A 15,000-nucleotide genomic window follows, 5' to 3' on the forward strand; every position below is an offset into this window, starting at 1 on the left:
TTTAAAGTAGAGACACTACATACTGATATACACCTGAACATCAGCAGGAGAGGACTCTTTAAAGTGGAGGCGCTACAGACTGATACAGAATAAGTGAAGGTTCTGAGAGGAACCCGCTCACATCTCTCAACATGTCAGAGCGCTGTCCGAAGGTCAGAGTCCGATCAGCTGGCAGCAGAGCATTACATCACTGAGGACATGAAGATATCTGGGGGAAATATCTCTGAGTTTTCATCAACATTATGGAGGTGTAACAGTAGATATTCAGGCACAACATGAAGCTGTGATCTGTGGAACAGTAACTACAGCTTTACATTTTGGAACACACAAATATATTGTAGTATTTTTATTCGATCTGTTATCTTTTATCTGACATTGGATGTTAATTTCTTATGTCTATATACCTTACTCTGTCTTTTATTGGACATTTTACTTTACATTTCTATGTTTTTATACTAGTTTTTTTATGTTTTGTTCGATCATTTTTGCTTTTTGTATTTATATATCTTATTCAATTTCCAAACAAAAAAATACAAAATAAAATAAGACTCTGATTCTGATTAAAAAGCTGATTTTATTAAAGATATTATTCCTCTTTCACGCTTAGAAATGTATCATTAAAACCAAAGTAATAACAGCAGGAGGACAGGCTGACAAACCCAGGAGACAGAGAGCAGAAGGGGAGGACAGAGGGTTGTTTGAAACACAGCGATAAGCTCTTTGGCGTCGGCGAGATATAGAGGAACATAAATCCTGAGGAGTGTGAAGAGAGACGAGCAGACTGACGCTGTGCTGTCATCGCAGATCTGCAGAAACCTGCATCCTCTCTGTGAGCCCCAATGCTAACCCAACATCCAAACTCTCATCTGAGATCTGATGTCAATCTTGCTTAGGAAGGTTCTGAGGGAAAGGACCCAGAAGTACCCAAGAGTTGTTTGGCCTTTATTGCTGTTTTTCCAGTGAATCTAGGCTAAAATTAAACAGTTTCATGACCTTTTTTTCCAACCCTACACCGCCCATTTAGGGTTTACATGTGACACCTATGATGTCCTTATTATACCCGTGCTATTGGACCCCGTTTCATAGAGTAAGTGTCAGAGAAAGGGCCTCAGTGTGTACAACAGCAGACAGAAGTGTGTTGGCTTTATGTAATATAACGCCACATTTAATTTATCTGACGCTTTTATTCAAAGGGACTTCAATAAGTTCATCAAACCATGAAGAAACGAAGTCAAAAGAATCCCGCAGCCACATTTCCTATCTATAGGTTTCTAACGAAGACAATATTACATACACTGATAGTAAAGTGAGGCCCCTTTTTCCTCATATCACATTTTCTCATATTTACCCTCTCCTCCCCCTCCTCCCCCTCCTCCTCCTCCTCCTCCTCTCTCTTTGCCTCCATGTTTGAGGTCACTACCCCCCCGCTCTCCCCTCCTTCAGAACTCTGTCTCCTCGCCATTTCCTGTTTCCTGTCGGCCAGCTCCCATTCTTCCTCTTCCTCTGCTACTGTCACCTGGCCGAGCACCAGACTCCTCCCAGAATCCCTCAGGGCGACGATGGAGAGTTTGGAGCTTCCCAAAGCAAAGTCCATTTGACTGAAGGATGCAAAATATATCTGTAATGCATCCTCAAACACTGCCTCTGCGCACCGGGGTTTTACATTTGAGATAAAAACAGAGCATCAGTAGAAAAATGCTCTTTAAATTGTAACTTTTGAAGTCTTTCTCTATTATTTCGACTCTTGTTTTTGGTTAATTTTCCAATTTGCTGTAAGTCTTTGCTAACATTTGTTATTTTTCTCAATTACAAACTGCTTAAAATGTAATAATACAGATAAGAATACATAAGAACTGATCAGTCTGAACACAAACCAGATAAATAATAACAATAAATCATATGTTTTGCGCTTTTCTTGGACTCAAAGATGCTTTATAATATAAGGGAGGGTTTGGTTGAGGGAGTAGAGTAAAGAAAGACAATCAACTAGCATGGATTGATGGTGGTGGGGGGGGGTCTATGAATGGACAGGACTGGAAACCTGTGAGGGACTCGGAGTCATGGAGATCTTGGAGGAGGGAATTCCTCGGAAGCCTGGGAGCTGAAACAGAAAAGGGTCTGCAGAGTTTGGACTTGGGGTTGGATAGGAGACCGGCTGAGGTGGATCTCAGGGACCGTGGGGGTTGGTAGGGGGTGAGAAGGTCAGTGTGATAGGGGGGTGACAGTTGGTAACTCACAAAACGAACAGAATATATGAAATAAAAGACCTCTTCCCGATACAAAGTCGTCGTTATGTCATCACAACATCACGTCCGTAGCTTCTTCTAACCCAAACCGGGACCTTTCTTCTTGCAGAGACCAAATGTTTGGTTGTTTTGCGTCACGCGTTGCAAGGTTAACCGAGTTCGATCTTTCTTCATCAAGATACGACGCAAAAGATCCACCAAGCATCTAAAATATGAGTGGCGATTAGATCACACTGCATGTCAATTCTGGGTCAAGTCAAATGTGTAGAATGTGTTTGAAAGGAGGTCTAAAGGGACTCTACCTGTGGAATAAAGCTTCTGCAATTTGAGACAATATCTCTGAAGTGATTAGATTGACTGTTAAAATCCCCGTATCAGAGCCTGTTTATATGCAGTAAACACTTTAAAAAGTCCCTAAACGTAGAAGTAGACACTCCATATAAAGTAAACAGTCCACTTTTGTATACAACACAAAGAGAGATGGTATGTTTCTTCCTGTCAAACTTCAGTATCAAGGACTGTACTTTGGCTGCCGTGCAGGCCGGTATCTGAGACGCTCCGTGAGAGTGGTGACAAAGTGAAAAGCAGTACGAGATTCGCATTCCTTCCTCTTTAAATCTCTTTAATCCTTTTACACTTCGATCAGATTACACGTCATACCTGTTTTCAGTTTGTGTTTCAGGACAGTGAGACTCAATAAATACAGCTTTCACCTTTGATCTAAAACACAAGAACAGCAGGGGGAATTTTAAGAGAAAACATGCAGAAACTTCCCCCTGAGTTTTGCACATTTCCCCCGGAGGAGTGTGTTTTAAAGAGTCCTCTCCTGCTGATGTTCAGGTGTATATCAGTATGTAGCATCTCTACTTTAAAGAGTCCTCTCCTGCTGATGTTCAGGTGTATATCAGTATGTAGAGTCTCTACTTTAAAGAGTCCTCTCCTGCTGATGTTCAGGTGTATATCAGTATGTAGCGTCTCTACTTTAAAGAGTCCTCTCCTGCTGATGTTCAGGTGTATATCAGTATGTAGAGTCTCTACTTTAAAGAGTCCTCTCCTGCTGATGTTCAGGTGTGTATCAGTATGTAGTGTCTCTACTTTAAAGAGTCCTCTCCTGCTGATGTTCAGGTGTATATCAGTATGTAGAGTCTCTAATTTAAAGAGTCCTCTCCTGCTGATGTTCAGGTGTATATCAGTATGTAGTGTCTCTACTTTAAAGAGTCCTCTCCTGCTGATGTTCAGGTGTATATCAGTATGTAGTGTCTCTACTTTAAAGAGTCCTCTCCTGCTGATGTTCAGGTGTATATCAGTATGTAGTGTCTCTACTTTAAAGAGTCCTCTCCTGCTGATGTTCAGGTGTATATCAGTATGTAGTGTCTCTACTTTAAAGAGTCCTCTCCTGCTGATGTTCAGGTGTATATCAGTATGTAGTGTCTCTACTTTAAAGAGTCCTCTCCTGCTGATGTTCAGGTGTATATCAGTATGTAGTGTCTCTACTTTAAAGAGTCCTCTCCTGCTGATGTTCAGGTGTATATCAGTATGTAGCATCTCTACTTTAAAGAGTCCTCTCCTGCTGATGTTCAGGTGTATATCAGTATGTAGTGTCTCTACTTTAAAGAGTCCTCTCCTGCTGATGTTCAGGTGTATATCAGTATGTAGTGTCTCTACTTTAAAGAGTCCTCTCCTGCTGATGTTCAGGTGTATATCAGTATGTAGTGTCTCTACTTTAAAGAGTCCTCTCCTGCTGATGTTCAGGTGTATATCAGTATGTAGCGTCTCTACTTTAAAGAGTCCTCTCCTGCTGATGTTCAGGTGTATATCAGTATGTAGTGTCTCTACTTTAAAGAGTCCTCTCCTGCTGATGTTCAGGTGTATATCAGTATGTAGTGTCTCTACTTTAAAGAGTCCTCTCCTGCTGATGTTCAGGTGTATATCAGTATGTAGTGTCTCTACTTTAAAGAGTCCTCTCCTGCTGATGTTCAGGTGTATATCAGTATGTAGTGTCTCTACTTTAAAGAGTCCTCTCCTGCTGATGTTCAGGTGTATATCAGTATGTAGATTCTCTACTTTAAAGAGTCCTCTCCTGTTGATGTTCAGGTGTATATCAGTATGTAGTGTGTTACGTCCCCAACAAGGTCTAGGTGACCAGGGGACAGCAACAAACAACAACCAATAACAAGAGGTAGTCAGAGTGGAAGTCATCAAAAAGGTGTATTCCTTTTAACACAGAATATTGCACACAAACATTCTTTAAGGGAGGAGGAGGAGGAGGAGGAGGAGGAGGAGGAGGAGGAGGAGGAGGAGGAGGAGGAGACGAGGGAGATTGTGCCAAACAAAAGAAATAAGTACTGATGTGCTGATAGGCCAGCTGAGGTTGAGGGGATCCAATCAGCTATCAGTCTCAGGTGCACCAGCAGGTACTGATCAGCTGCTGATTAGCTGCAGTGAAGAGAGAAGAGCCGGAGGGAAAACAGCACCACAAGTACAGCATGCCTGGCATGTAACATAGTGCCTCTCCTGTTTCTCCATGCCTTCAATGTTAAGAAAGCTCTTTATGTTTCTCATACTGCCTGTGCTGCACCACCTCTTTTCACCCTCTGTCTGAAACCACAGCCTAGTCTGCTCTGATTGGTTAGCTGGCCGGCTCTGTTGTGATTGACCAATCACTTAGAGTTGTCCCGCCCCTTAGCCTATCACGTACAATGTGTAGGTTTAAGAATGGTAACACACATCAATATTTCTCCTCTTCTTCCCACAGCTGCTTTTTATAGCTTCCTAAAACCACTGACTCGCGCTGATCTCACCTTCTTATTTTAACCTGTGAATCTGAAACTAACATTTTGGTCAGCTGCAAAAACCCAGAACTGGTGACCTTCCAGTTCCCAGGCCAAGCCCCTATGGACTTTGCCACCACCGCCGCATAGTGTCTACATATCTTAAAGCTGCTGAGTCATATATTGCACCTCCAACAACAGATAAATCCAGAGCTCCGATTTATTTAATTCCTCTCCAGAAAAAAAGTGAGTAAAAGAAAGGATCAGAAATCTCAGTGTCAGCCTGCTGCCGGCCAACCAAAAACATATTCAGAAAACCATTGACTTTCAGACCAGGGCTACCAGAGGTAAAATGCTGACAAGTTTTCGGGTTTCAACACTCATTTCTCCACTGCTCCAGAAGTGTGTGTGTGTGTGTGTGTGTGTGTGTGTGTGTGTGTGTGTGTGTGTGTGTGTGTGTGTGTGTGTGTGTGTGTGTGTGTGTGTGTGTGTGTGTGTGTGTGTGTGTGTGTGTGTGTGTGTGTGTGTGTGTGTGTGTGTGTGTGTGTGTGTGTGTGTGTGTGTGTTTAAATCTGCAGCTTGTTTGTGATTCCGAGCGGTCAGCTGACCTCACACCACCTGTGTCTCTCTCTGGCTCTCTCTCTGGCTCTCTCTCTCTCTCTCTCCTCGTCGCCTCTCTCAATCAGCGAGGCTATCCCGACCATCAGCGTGGCGTGGGCGGTTTGTTTGTTTGTGCCAGAATGTGTGTGTGTGTGTGTGTGTGTGTGTGTGTGTGTGTGTGTGTGTGTGTGTGCCTCTCTTTCATGGACTATCAGAATCATCAGCAATCTCCTCCATCGTTCTTCCCCTGATTGAGCTGAACTCGGGGCCCCTGTCCGGGATAGCTGTTTGTTCGGCCATGTGTATGTGTGTGTGTGTGTGTGTGTGTGTGTGTGTGTGTGTGTGTGTGTGTGTGTGTGTGTGTGTGTGTGTGTGTGTGTGTGTGTGTGTGTGTGTGTGTGTGTGTGTGTGTGTGTGTGTGTGTGTGTGTGTGTGTGTGTGTGTGTGTGTTTGGCTGTGTTTCCAGGACTCCATGTTCCTCAGGATCACAGATTAGCCTGTGCTGTATTGTTGCTCTGTGTTTGTGTTAGGCCCGGCGCCACAACTACAGGAAGACCCACTGTAAGCAAGGAAAGGTGTGTGTGTGTGTGTGTGTGTGTGTGTGTTTGAATGTGGGCAATTTCATAGGACTATTTTTTACACCCTAAACTACCTGAAAATAATAGAATATTTAGTATTGGACTTCTTTCTGCGGATTGATATGATATCTTACAACGGTCTGCTAGCAGAAAATACCTGGCCTCTGGAATGACCAAATTGTCCAATCAGAATCCAGTATTAAACTCAGCTGGGATATAACTACAGAAAGAAAAGGAAAGCTATAAATAGGAAGGTGATGAAACTTGGGGGAATCCATTTGTAATTCTTTGCAAAGCTACTCTGAACATTTCCTTGCGTTCCCTCGGAGATAACGGCGATACCGATCTTCAGACCGGCAGACTGCGTGTGACCGAGTCAAAGAGCGGTCAAATGTTCGCGCTTCAGTCGCCCTCGTTGAAATCTGTAGATCTGTTCTTTAGACGCAGCGATGGGAACGACAAGGAGGAGATTACAACATTTACAGAGCAAATGATCCCACACACACACACACACACACACACACACACACACACACACACACACACACACACACACACACACACACACAGCCTGACACCTGCTCTGGTTGCAGGATCTGTTTCCTATAAGCACTCTTGGCTTGTTATCACAACAATCACACAGAGAGCAGGAGTGTGTGTGTGTATGTGTGTGTGTGTGTGTGTGTGTGTGTGTGTGTGTGTGTGTGTGTGTGTGTGTGTGTGTGTGTGTGTGTGTGTGTGTGTGTGTGTGTGTGTGTGTGTGTGTGTGTGTGTGTGTGTGTGTGTGTGTGTGTGTGTGTGTGTGTGTGTGTGTTGATATACATTAGCATGTGTAAATCCAAACATTGCATTTTGAACTTGAGCTAACACTTGGCATGCATGATGAGATAAATGACGAAATATTTTTAACGGCTCGATGCATCTTGACTTCACCAAAAAAAAAAAGGATCTTAAATTTCCCCAAGCCTCGTTTTGGCAGCGGTTAAGTTCTTTTATTACCTCGTCAAAAATATATCATTTGTGTCACTAAGAGCTTCTCTGCACACTTCAGGGTTGCGGTGCAGGTGTGAAGCTAAGCCTTATCTTGGTGGTCAAAAACAAAATGCAGATTTCCCCGTAAAAACTTAAAGTGCTACCAGAAAACAATATCTCTGTGGGTCAGAAAGGGTTTACTGAGTCCAGAGATATGGAGATGGGGTCAGATGTCTGGTCAGACGGCAGAGACAGCTTACGGAGAATAAATAGGGGATGGATGTCCGGTGGGTCCGCGGGGGACGAGTGGCAGGCAGCAGGCTGACACTGAGACTGAGATTTCTGATCCTTTCTTTTACTCTCCTTTTTTCTGAAGAGGGAGTAAAGAAACCAGAACTCTGGATTTATTTGTGGTTTGAGGTGTGATATATGACTTTAAGACATGAAGGAGCTATTATTTTCAGCTTCGCTCTGATGCAGGACTTTCCCTGGAAAGTGGGCGGCTGCAGTGATGAGGCCTCGTCTGACAAGTTCAAGTTAGAGTTAAAGATGTGATCATTAAAGCTTTTATGGGAGAGAGAGGAACATGAATGGCTGACAAACCAACTTCAAAGGAAATTCGATAAACCTTACATCCAGATTAAGAGGTAGAAAACACCTGTAGCAGCCTGTCGGGCTGCTGGCGTTGATTGGCGGTTACGCAATAAGTTAATACACTTGTTATTAAGCCAGAAACGTAGGTAAAATGGTAAAGACATTAAACTCTAACTAATCTTTGCATGGGATTTTTAGGCATAAATTGAGTCCATTCTGCAGGTGCACTGGGAATATTTCAACCAGTTCCAGATGTGCAGGGAGAACTGGGAAGCCACAATGTTTACTGGGTTTACGTCCATCTAGTCGTGGAGCTTGACGACTGCTCTTGTCGCCTCTTCAGTTTTTGGTACAGTTATCCATCTATTAATATTGTCTTCAACCCTAAAACCCTGCTGCTCTGTCTATGTGTGTGTGTGTGTGTCCGGTGTGTGTACGTGTGTGCGTGTCTGTGGTTTGGAGTGACAGCGTTACTTCTGTCACTGAGGTTTCAGAATGCCAGGTATGCATTTTCTTATACTCGTCTTTCACAATCTGGTTACCTATTTATCTCGCTCTCTGTGAGCAGAATAAAACCCCCGCTACACACACGGTTGAGAGGGTGACACACCTTCAAACTGCAGATTGTTTTCAGATCTCCTGTTACAGTTGCCATGTTTGTGCAAGTGCAGGATGATGAGGATACCCGGCAGCGTCTCGGCTCGAGTTGATTCTCTCCCGGGTTTTAAACTCTGACGTGTGCCGGTGAATCAGAGCAGAACTCAGAACCATATCTCTGCCTCCACATCGCTTTCTGGCATCAACATCAACCACAGCTATGATTCATACCAGGCTGTTTTTCCAAGGAACCCTCGTTTGATCCATGTTTTCATGAAGCTGTAAAGACGGCCGTTAATGTGTTTACTTTTGGGATTCTATTTTAGGTATTTAAAAAAGGACATTTCAGACCCTAAGTTGTCATGTTTGGGTCATGCAGTGCCATTACTCACTGGTAGTGTGTGGTTGTGTGTGTGTGTGTGTGTGTGTGTGTGTGTGTGTGTGTGTGTGTGTGTGTGTGTGTGTGTGTGTGTGTGTGTGTGTGTGTGTGTGTGTGTGTGTGTGTGTGTGTGTGTGTGTGTGTGTGTGTGTGTGTGTGTGTGTGTGTGTGTGTGTGTGTGTGTGTGTGTGTGTGTGTGATCTTTATCACAGACGCTGTTGTGATAGGCATTGCATGCATTGGTCACATACTGTATCCGCAGTAGAAGTGGTGTGTCCGTCACTGAGCGTGTTTTTGTTTGTGTGAGAAATATTTGCAGATGCTATTTATGAACGACTGATGAGATTTCATTTCTAGGAAAACCTGCCTTTCATGAAGCATCGGCGTATAGATTCTCTCTTAAAGTATTAGAGAACAGCTTACAGAGAAGAGATCTGATCCACTCAGAATTATGATAAGGAGGCAGAATCTACAAAGGGAGATTTTAGAAGTTCCAATTTTGAAAAGTAAGTGAACCTTTGTAGCCAGCAGGATGGATAACACGTTCCCAAAAGTCTCGTAACATTTTCTTGTCATAGAATGAACTTTTGTTTTGATATTACAACTGTATCCGCAATCTTCTTCTGCTCTTGTAAAGAAGGGTTTATCTGTGAGTAGAACTACCATGATACGATAATATAAATAGGACGGTACTGTATAAAATAAACCTGTGTGAAACCTATTCAACATGACACACACACACACACACACACACACACACACACACACACACACACACACACACACACACACACACACACACACACACACACACACACACACGTGTGTGAGTGAGTGTGTGATTGGTGGGTCAGCGAGTGCATCAGATGAAGCGCTGCGACTCTCATTGTTCTATATCCTGAAACAGTCTGCTGGGACCTGCAGCAACAATGGCCCCAGACAATCAAACAGTGCCACACACACACACACACACACACACACACACACATACACACACACACACACACACACACACACACACACACACACACACACACACACACACACACACACACACACACACACACACACACACACACACACACACTTAATGAGATAAGATAATGGTGCTTCTGTGTTTATTGTCAATTGTACTCTATCGTGTTCTTGATGTGTTTGAATTGGAAGAGTCTGTGGGGTCTGGCTCACCCTCTGTCTGAAACCAGAGCCAAGTCTGCTCTGATTGGTTAGCTGGCCGGCTCTGTTGTTTATTGGTCAACCGCTTAGAGATGTCCCGCCCCCTTAACCTGTGTAGTGATGTTACTAGGTTCAAGAACTTGGAGATTTTAGCCTCTGCAGACCATTTACATGCACTAAAACCTATATAACACACTACGGGAGAGGGGAAACCACAATAGGGCCTTTTAAGATGACGTGTGTCCTTTTTCCTCTCCAGTCTGTCTTAGTAAGCTAACTTACAGCAAAACCTGTCCTCAGCCGAGACAATAAGCTGTTGTTTTTCTGTTAGAAAGGTTTTATTTTCTCTTGTGACGTTATTGTTTTTGCAATTGAGCAACTGGATAAATCTGAGGAAATGAAAATAATGACCCTGGTCTTTAAATGGCTGTCCAATTTAAGGTTCTGAAAATGGTCTCCTATTAATATCCTGATGTTCGGCAGCTGTGCTCCGACACGTAGCATCCTCTTTGTTGTGATGTGTCAACAAAGGTTTGCTCAGTAGGATTCACTTTGAAGGATTTGTGTGTTTCTGATGATGGAAATGATTTTCCCGTTTGGTTAAGTTGTCCTTTAATTTCATGATGTGAATATGAGTTTTCATAACCTGGTGTTTTGCGGGCGTGAAATCTCTGAAATGTCTGCCGTTTAAAATGTGGCAAACCGTGTCAGTGTGACTCCAGCGAACAACACTCCCTTTCATTTACTCTGAGGAGCGTTTTGATCTTCAGTGGAACCAACTGTGAGACTTTGACGGTCACACTCGTCCAATCACAAGGAGATTTATGAGACACTTCTAAGAATAAGTGTCCACAAAGCGGCCGTCGTAAATCAAAGTGTGTGTGTGTGTGTGTGTGTGTGTGTGTGTGTGTGTGTGTGTGTGTGTGTGTGTGTGTGTGTGTGTGTGTGTGTGTGTGTGTGTGTGTGTGTGTGTGTGTGTGTGTGTGTGTGTGTGTGTGTGTGTGTGTGTGTGTGTGTGTGTAGTTTTTCCATTTCTTTCTACCTTCTGACATGTGTTCTGGTTGTTTGCATTGTAAGCGTTCATTAATACTGTTTTATGAACAGGAGGAATGATGCACGGTGCAGAGCAGCAGTTATTAAAATATGCACTACTTTTTTTGCCCTTTTATTGAGTTTTTTCCCCCCTATATTTTAGACATGTTTCTATTGTAAAGCATCAAAGGGAAGTAGCTGTTCTAACCCTAACCCTAAACCAAGAGAGTACCCGTCCTCTGAAACCTTGTGCTTGTTCTCCAGGAACAGCTCGGAGCGCCGTAAGGAGAAGTCTCGCGATGCGGCTCGCTGCCGGCGGAGCAAAGAGACCGAGGTGTTCTACGAGCTGGCCCACCAGCTGCCCCTCCCCCACAGCGTCAGCTCCCACCTGGACAAAGCCTCCATCATGAGGCTGGCCATCAGCTTCCTGCGCACACACAAGGTGCTCAACACAGGTAGGAACACACACACACACACACACACACACACACACACACACACACACACACACACACACACACACACACACACACACACACACACACACACACACACACACACACACACACACACACTGATGACAGGGGCATTTACATTTGTGTAACTGGGAGGAAAAAGTCACCACTAACAGAAATGATCAAGCTTATTTAGGGACAGGTTTTAATAAAGAAATATTTCTATAAACTTCAGAAGTAACTTAAAAACATGCAATAAGAAGATCACATCAAATAAAATGTATTCATAATGTGAATAAAAGTATAGTATATTCACATTAATGCATTTATACTTCTTATATTTAAAGAATCATAAATGAATTAAAAGATCAAATTGAATAAGAAAATGTTTCTTTTAAAATAAGACCTTAAATAGAAATATGTTCATTGTACCTCAACATATATCAACATTAGATAAGTGTGTATTTACAATATATATACAGCGCTGAATTGGCACTAAAAAGATACTCCACACTGCAGTGTCAATAATGACTGTGTAGTAAAATAATATATACATTTGATCAGTGGCGGTGCGTCAATAGTGGGCGCTTGGGCGCCGCCCACCCTGACTTTTTGAGTTAAAAAACGTTATATATACAACATAATTGAAATAAGAAATGTACCGTGTTTATGGGTTAAATGTGTATGGGAGACCACTGTCAAGAACCGTTAAAATGTGTCCGGACATAATATATTGCCATTCGCCTTTTCTGAGAATAGGCAGGTCGGCTACCGTCCGTGGGCGCCGATAACATGGGAGTCTATGGGAGAGTTTATACTTTTCTCAGTCATTTTAGCAAGGATAGCTTTTCATTGGGGGATGAAACTTAGATCTGTGGCATTGCCAATGGCATTGTTTCTTAGTTCAATGTGACATTCTTAGATACGCGATTGGACTATTTTCGGCGAATCAGCATCGTTATCATTCCCTAACCACAAGCGTAAAGAGCAGCACCGTAGCTAGGTGAAACTTAGATTGAGTGAATATGGCGACATCGATGGCTGAGAACTCCGTGCAAGCTCTACTTAAAACACCGTTTCATCGACTATCAGATGTCGAAAAGAAGAAATTGAAAGACTTGGGACCCGAGCGTCCGGATTTAAACATTCAACAGACGACCACTGATCGCGGGAGAACCTACACTCGGACTTTCTCCTCAAACTTGTATGCTAAGCGGAATTGGTTAGCTGGTTGTACAGTGAGCAATGGCTTTTTTGTTTCCCTTGTCTGTTATTTCAAAGTCCTGGGACTGAAACACTTTGGACTACAACCGGGATGAAGGATCTAAAGCACTTCACACAAAAATGTAAGAAGCACGAATGTGGCCGCAGCCACCTAACCAACTGTCTTAAGCTAAACCTCTAAAAAAAGTGCTATTTAAACCGTGCCGCCCAACTGCGCCCCCCCCAAAAAAATGTTCACCAGCCGCCACTGCATTTGATACAGAAATGTGTGTCTTCACCTCTGTATTCATAATCATAAACAACAATAAAGTAATGAGTACGTTCTTTCTAACAACAATATATCAGGCTCTATTTCTTACTTTATCAATCTAGAGACGGTACAATTACTCGATGTTGGAGTGATAAAATCCTGTACGGTCCCATGGCTATTTCTGTGTGTGTGTGTGTGTGTGTGTGTGTGTGTGTGTGTGTGTGTGTGTGTGTGTGTGTGTGTTGGAACGTGTGACTAATTGTCCAGCAAAAGGGGAAATTAAGGTTCTCCTCACTTGTCCTCCTTCCTCTCGTCTTGTTTAAATTTAGAAGCGTAGGAAGCTGGACGGAGAAACAGAGCTATTGTTCTGGAATTCCTCCGCCGTCTCCGAACGAGATCACAGAAAAACTCAATTTAAAAACTAAAGGAAAGACCCGCTGCGCGACTGAGAAAGACTTTCATTTCTCTGATATCATTTCATGTCCTCATGGTTCAAAAACAAGTCAGATCCGTCTGTTTTTCCCTGACTGGTTTCATTAGACCTCTGGTGGTTTCAGTGGGGGTCTGTGCTCTCTGATTATTATCTGTTGATAAACTGCTCTTCATTGTTTGGCGGGGGAAGCGGGGAAGCATCAGCAAACACTTCCCGAAACGACGGCGACGGCCGCTTCCTATTTCTTTTGTTCCCCATAAATCAGAAACCAAATGAATATTTCTTTATTTAGCCGCTTTTAATACGTCAAGCCCTGACTGATTTACAGGGGCCCCGTGCTGTCGTCCCTCTCCCGGAGTCTGTTATGCAGGTTTGAGTGTATGTAAATGGGCTGCAAGGCCTCAAATCCTAAGTTTCTCTCTCGTAACACACAGAAAGAAGTATATATATATTTAAATATGCACAGCTCTAACCATGATAACAAATAACTGTATCTCAAGCTGGTGATGTCCTTTAGTTCGTTTATTGTTTACCTCGTTGTGTAAATAACTTGTCCGTCACTATACGTTACTTTAATTGACCTAGTTTAAATAAAGGTTTGATTTGAATTAACTGCGTACGTTACATGTGTTTGATCACTAAAATAACTGAATGATAAACTAAAATATGTTAAAAAAAGGTCTTCTATTATCCTCCTCATCAACCCTATATTCCAGGTCTCAGATATATACAGAGCCTGTCTCTGATTGGCTGAAACACCAAACAGATCACTGCAGCATCCCATAAACTCCTCTGTTTCAGCCCAGGTTTTTTTTAGAGATGGATCAGGACGGAAAGAGAGGGGGTCTTTGTGTCCCCGTTACCCATAATAACCCGTGGACCTCTCTGTGAACCGCTCTGAACTTTGAATCGAGCGTTTTAAATCTCTGGAAGTGTTTCAGAGATCAGACGGATAACGAGAGACAGACTTTATTTATCCCTAAATGAATGAGACGCACAATCACAAAGCGTTTCATCAAGTCATCAGTACTGCTTCACACACACACACACACACACACACACACACACACACACACACACACACACACACACACACACACACACACACACACACACCTTTAATCAAATTTGCAACACATTAATGAGTGAGACAGAAAGAAACAAGAGGGAGGAAAGAAGGGAGGAGGGATGTGAAGATGTATTTGTAAGAGGAGAGGAAGAGGAGAGGACGAGGGGAGATAGAGGACAGGAGGAAGAGAGGAAGATGAAGAGGGAAGGGAGATGAAGAGGAGAGAAGGGGTAGAGGAGAGGGAGAGGAAGAAGAAAAGGGAAGGGAGAGGAAAAGGAGAGGAAGATCAGAGAAAGAGGAGAGGAAGGGGAGAGGAAGGGGAGAGAAAGAGGAGAGGAAGGGGATAAAGGGGCCCTATGTTTCTCATATTGAGGTGCTTAGAGATGTCCCGCCCTTTAACCTATCACGTACACTGTGTTGGAGCGCTAGCCAATAGGAGCGCAAGTGTTCCGTAGTGATGTCACTGTGTTCCAGGAGTCAACAAAGAGACCTTATAGATCTTGAGAAGAAGAAGAAAGTAGGCGGCGTCTGAGGGCATAGGGAGGAGGGTTCAAGGTAATGAGGGTAGTGGGTGAGTATAGAGGGGGAGGACAGTGTGTGTGTGCGTGTGGGGGGGGGATGCAG

At 43.3% G+C, this 15,000-nt stretch overlaps 1 protein-coding gene across 1 annotated transcript in view; it reads left to right on the plus strand.

Moving 5' to 3' along the window:
- Positions 1 to 15,000, plus strand: part of epas1b (endothelial PAS domain protein 1b) — a 43,041-nt gene that overhangs the window by 4,566 nt on the left and 23,475 nt on the right. Inside the window, exon 3 of the mRNA XM_063875080.1 lies at positions 11,210 to 11,400. Within this exon, the coding sequence (XP_063731150.1) occupies positions 11,210 to 11,400 (191 nt within the window). The remainder of the gene's footprint in view (positions 1 to 11,209; positions 11,401 to 15,000) is intronic.

This window comes from Eleginops maclovinus, chromosome 22 (assembly GCF_036324505.1).
Source record: "Eleginops maclovinus isolate JMC-PN-2008 ecotype Puerto Natales chromosome 22, JC_Emac_rtc_rv5, whole genome shotgun sequence".
In the NCBI taxonomy this organism is placed as follows: Eukaryota; Metazoa; Chordata; class Actinopteri; order Perciformes; family Eleginopidae; genus Eleginops; species Eleginops maclovinus.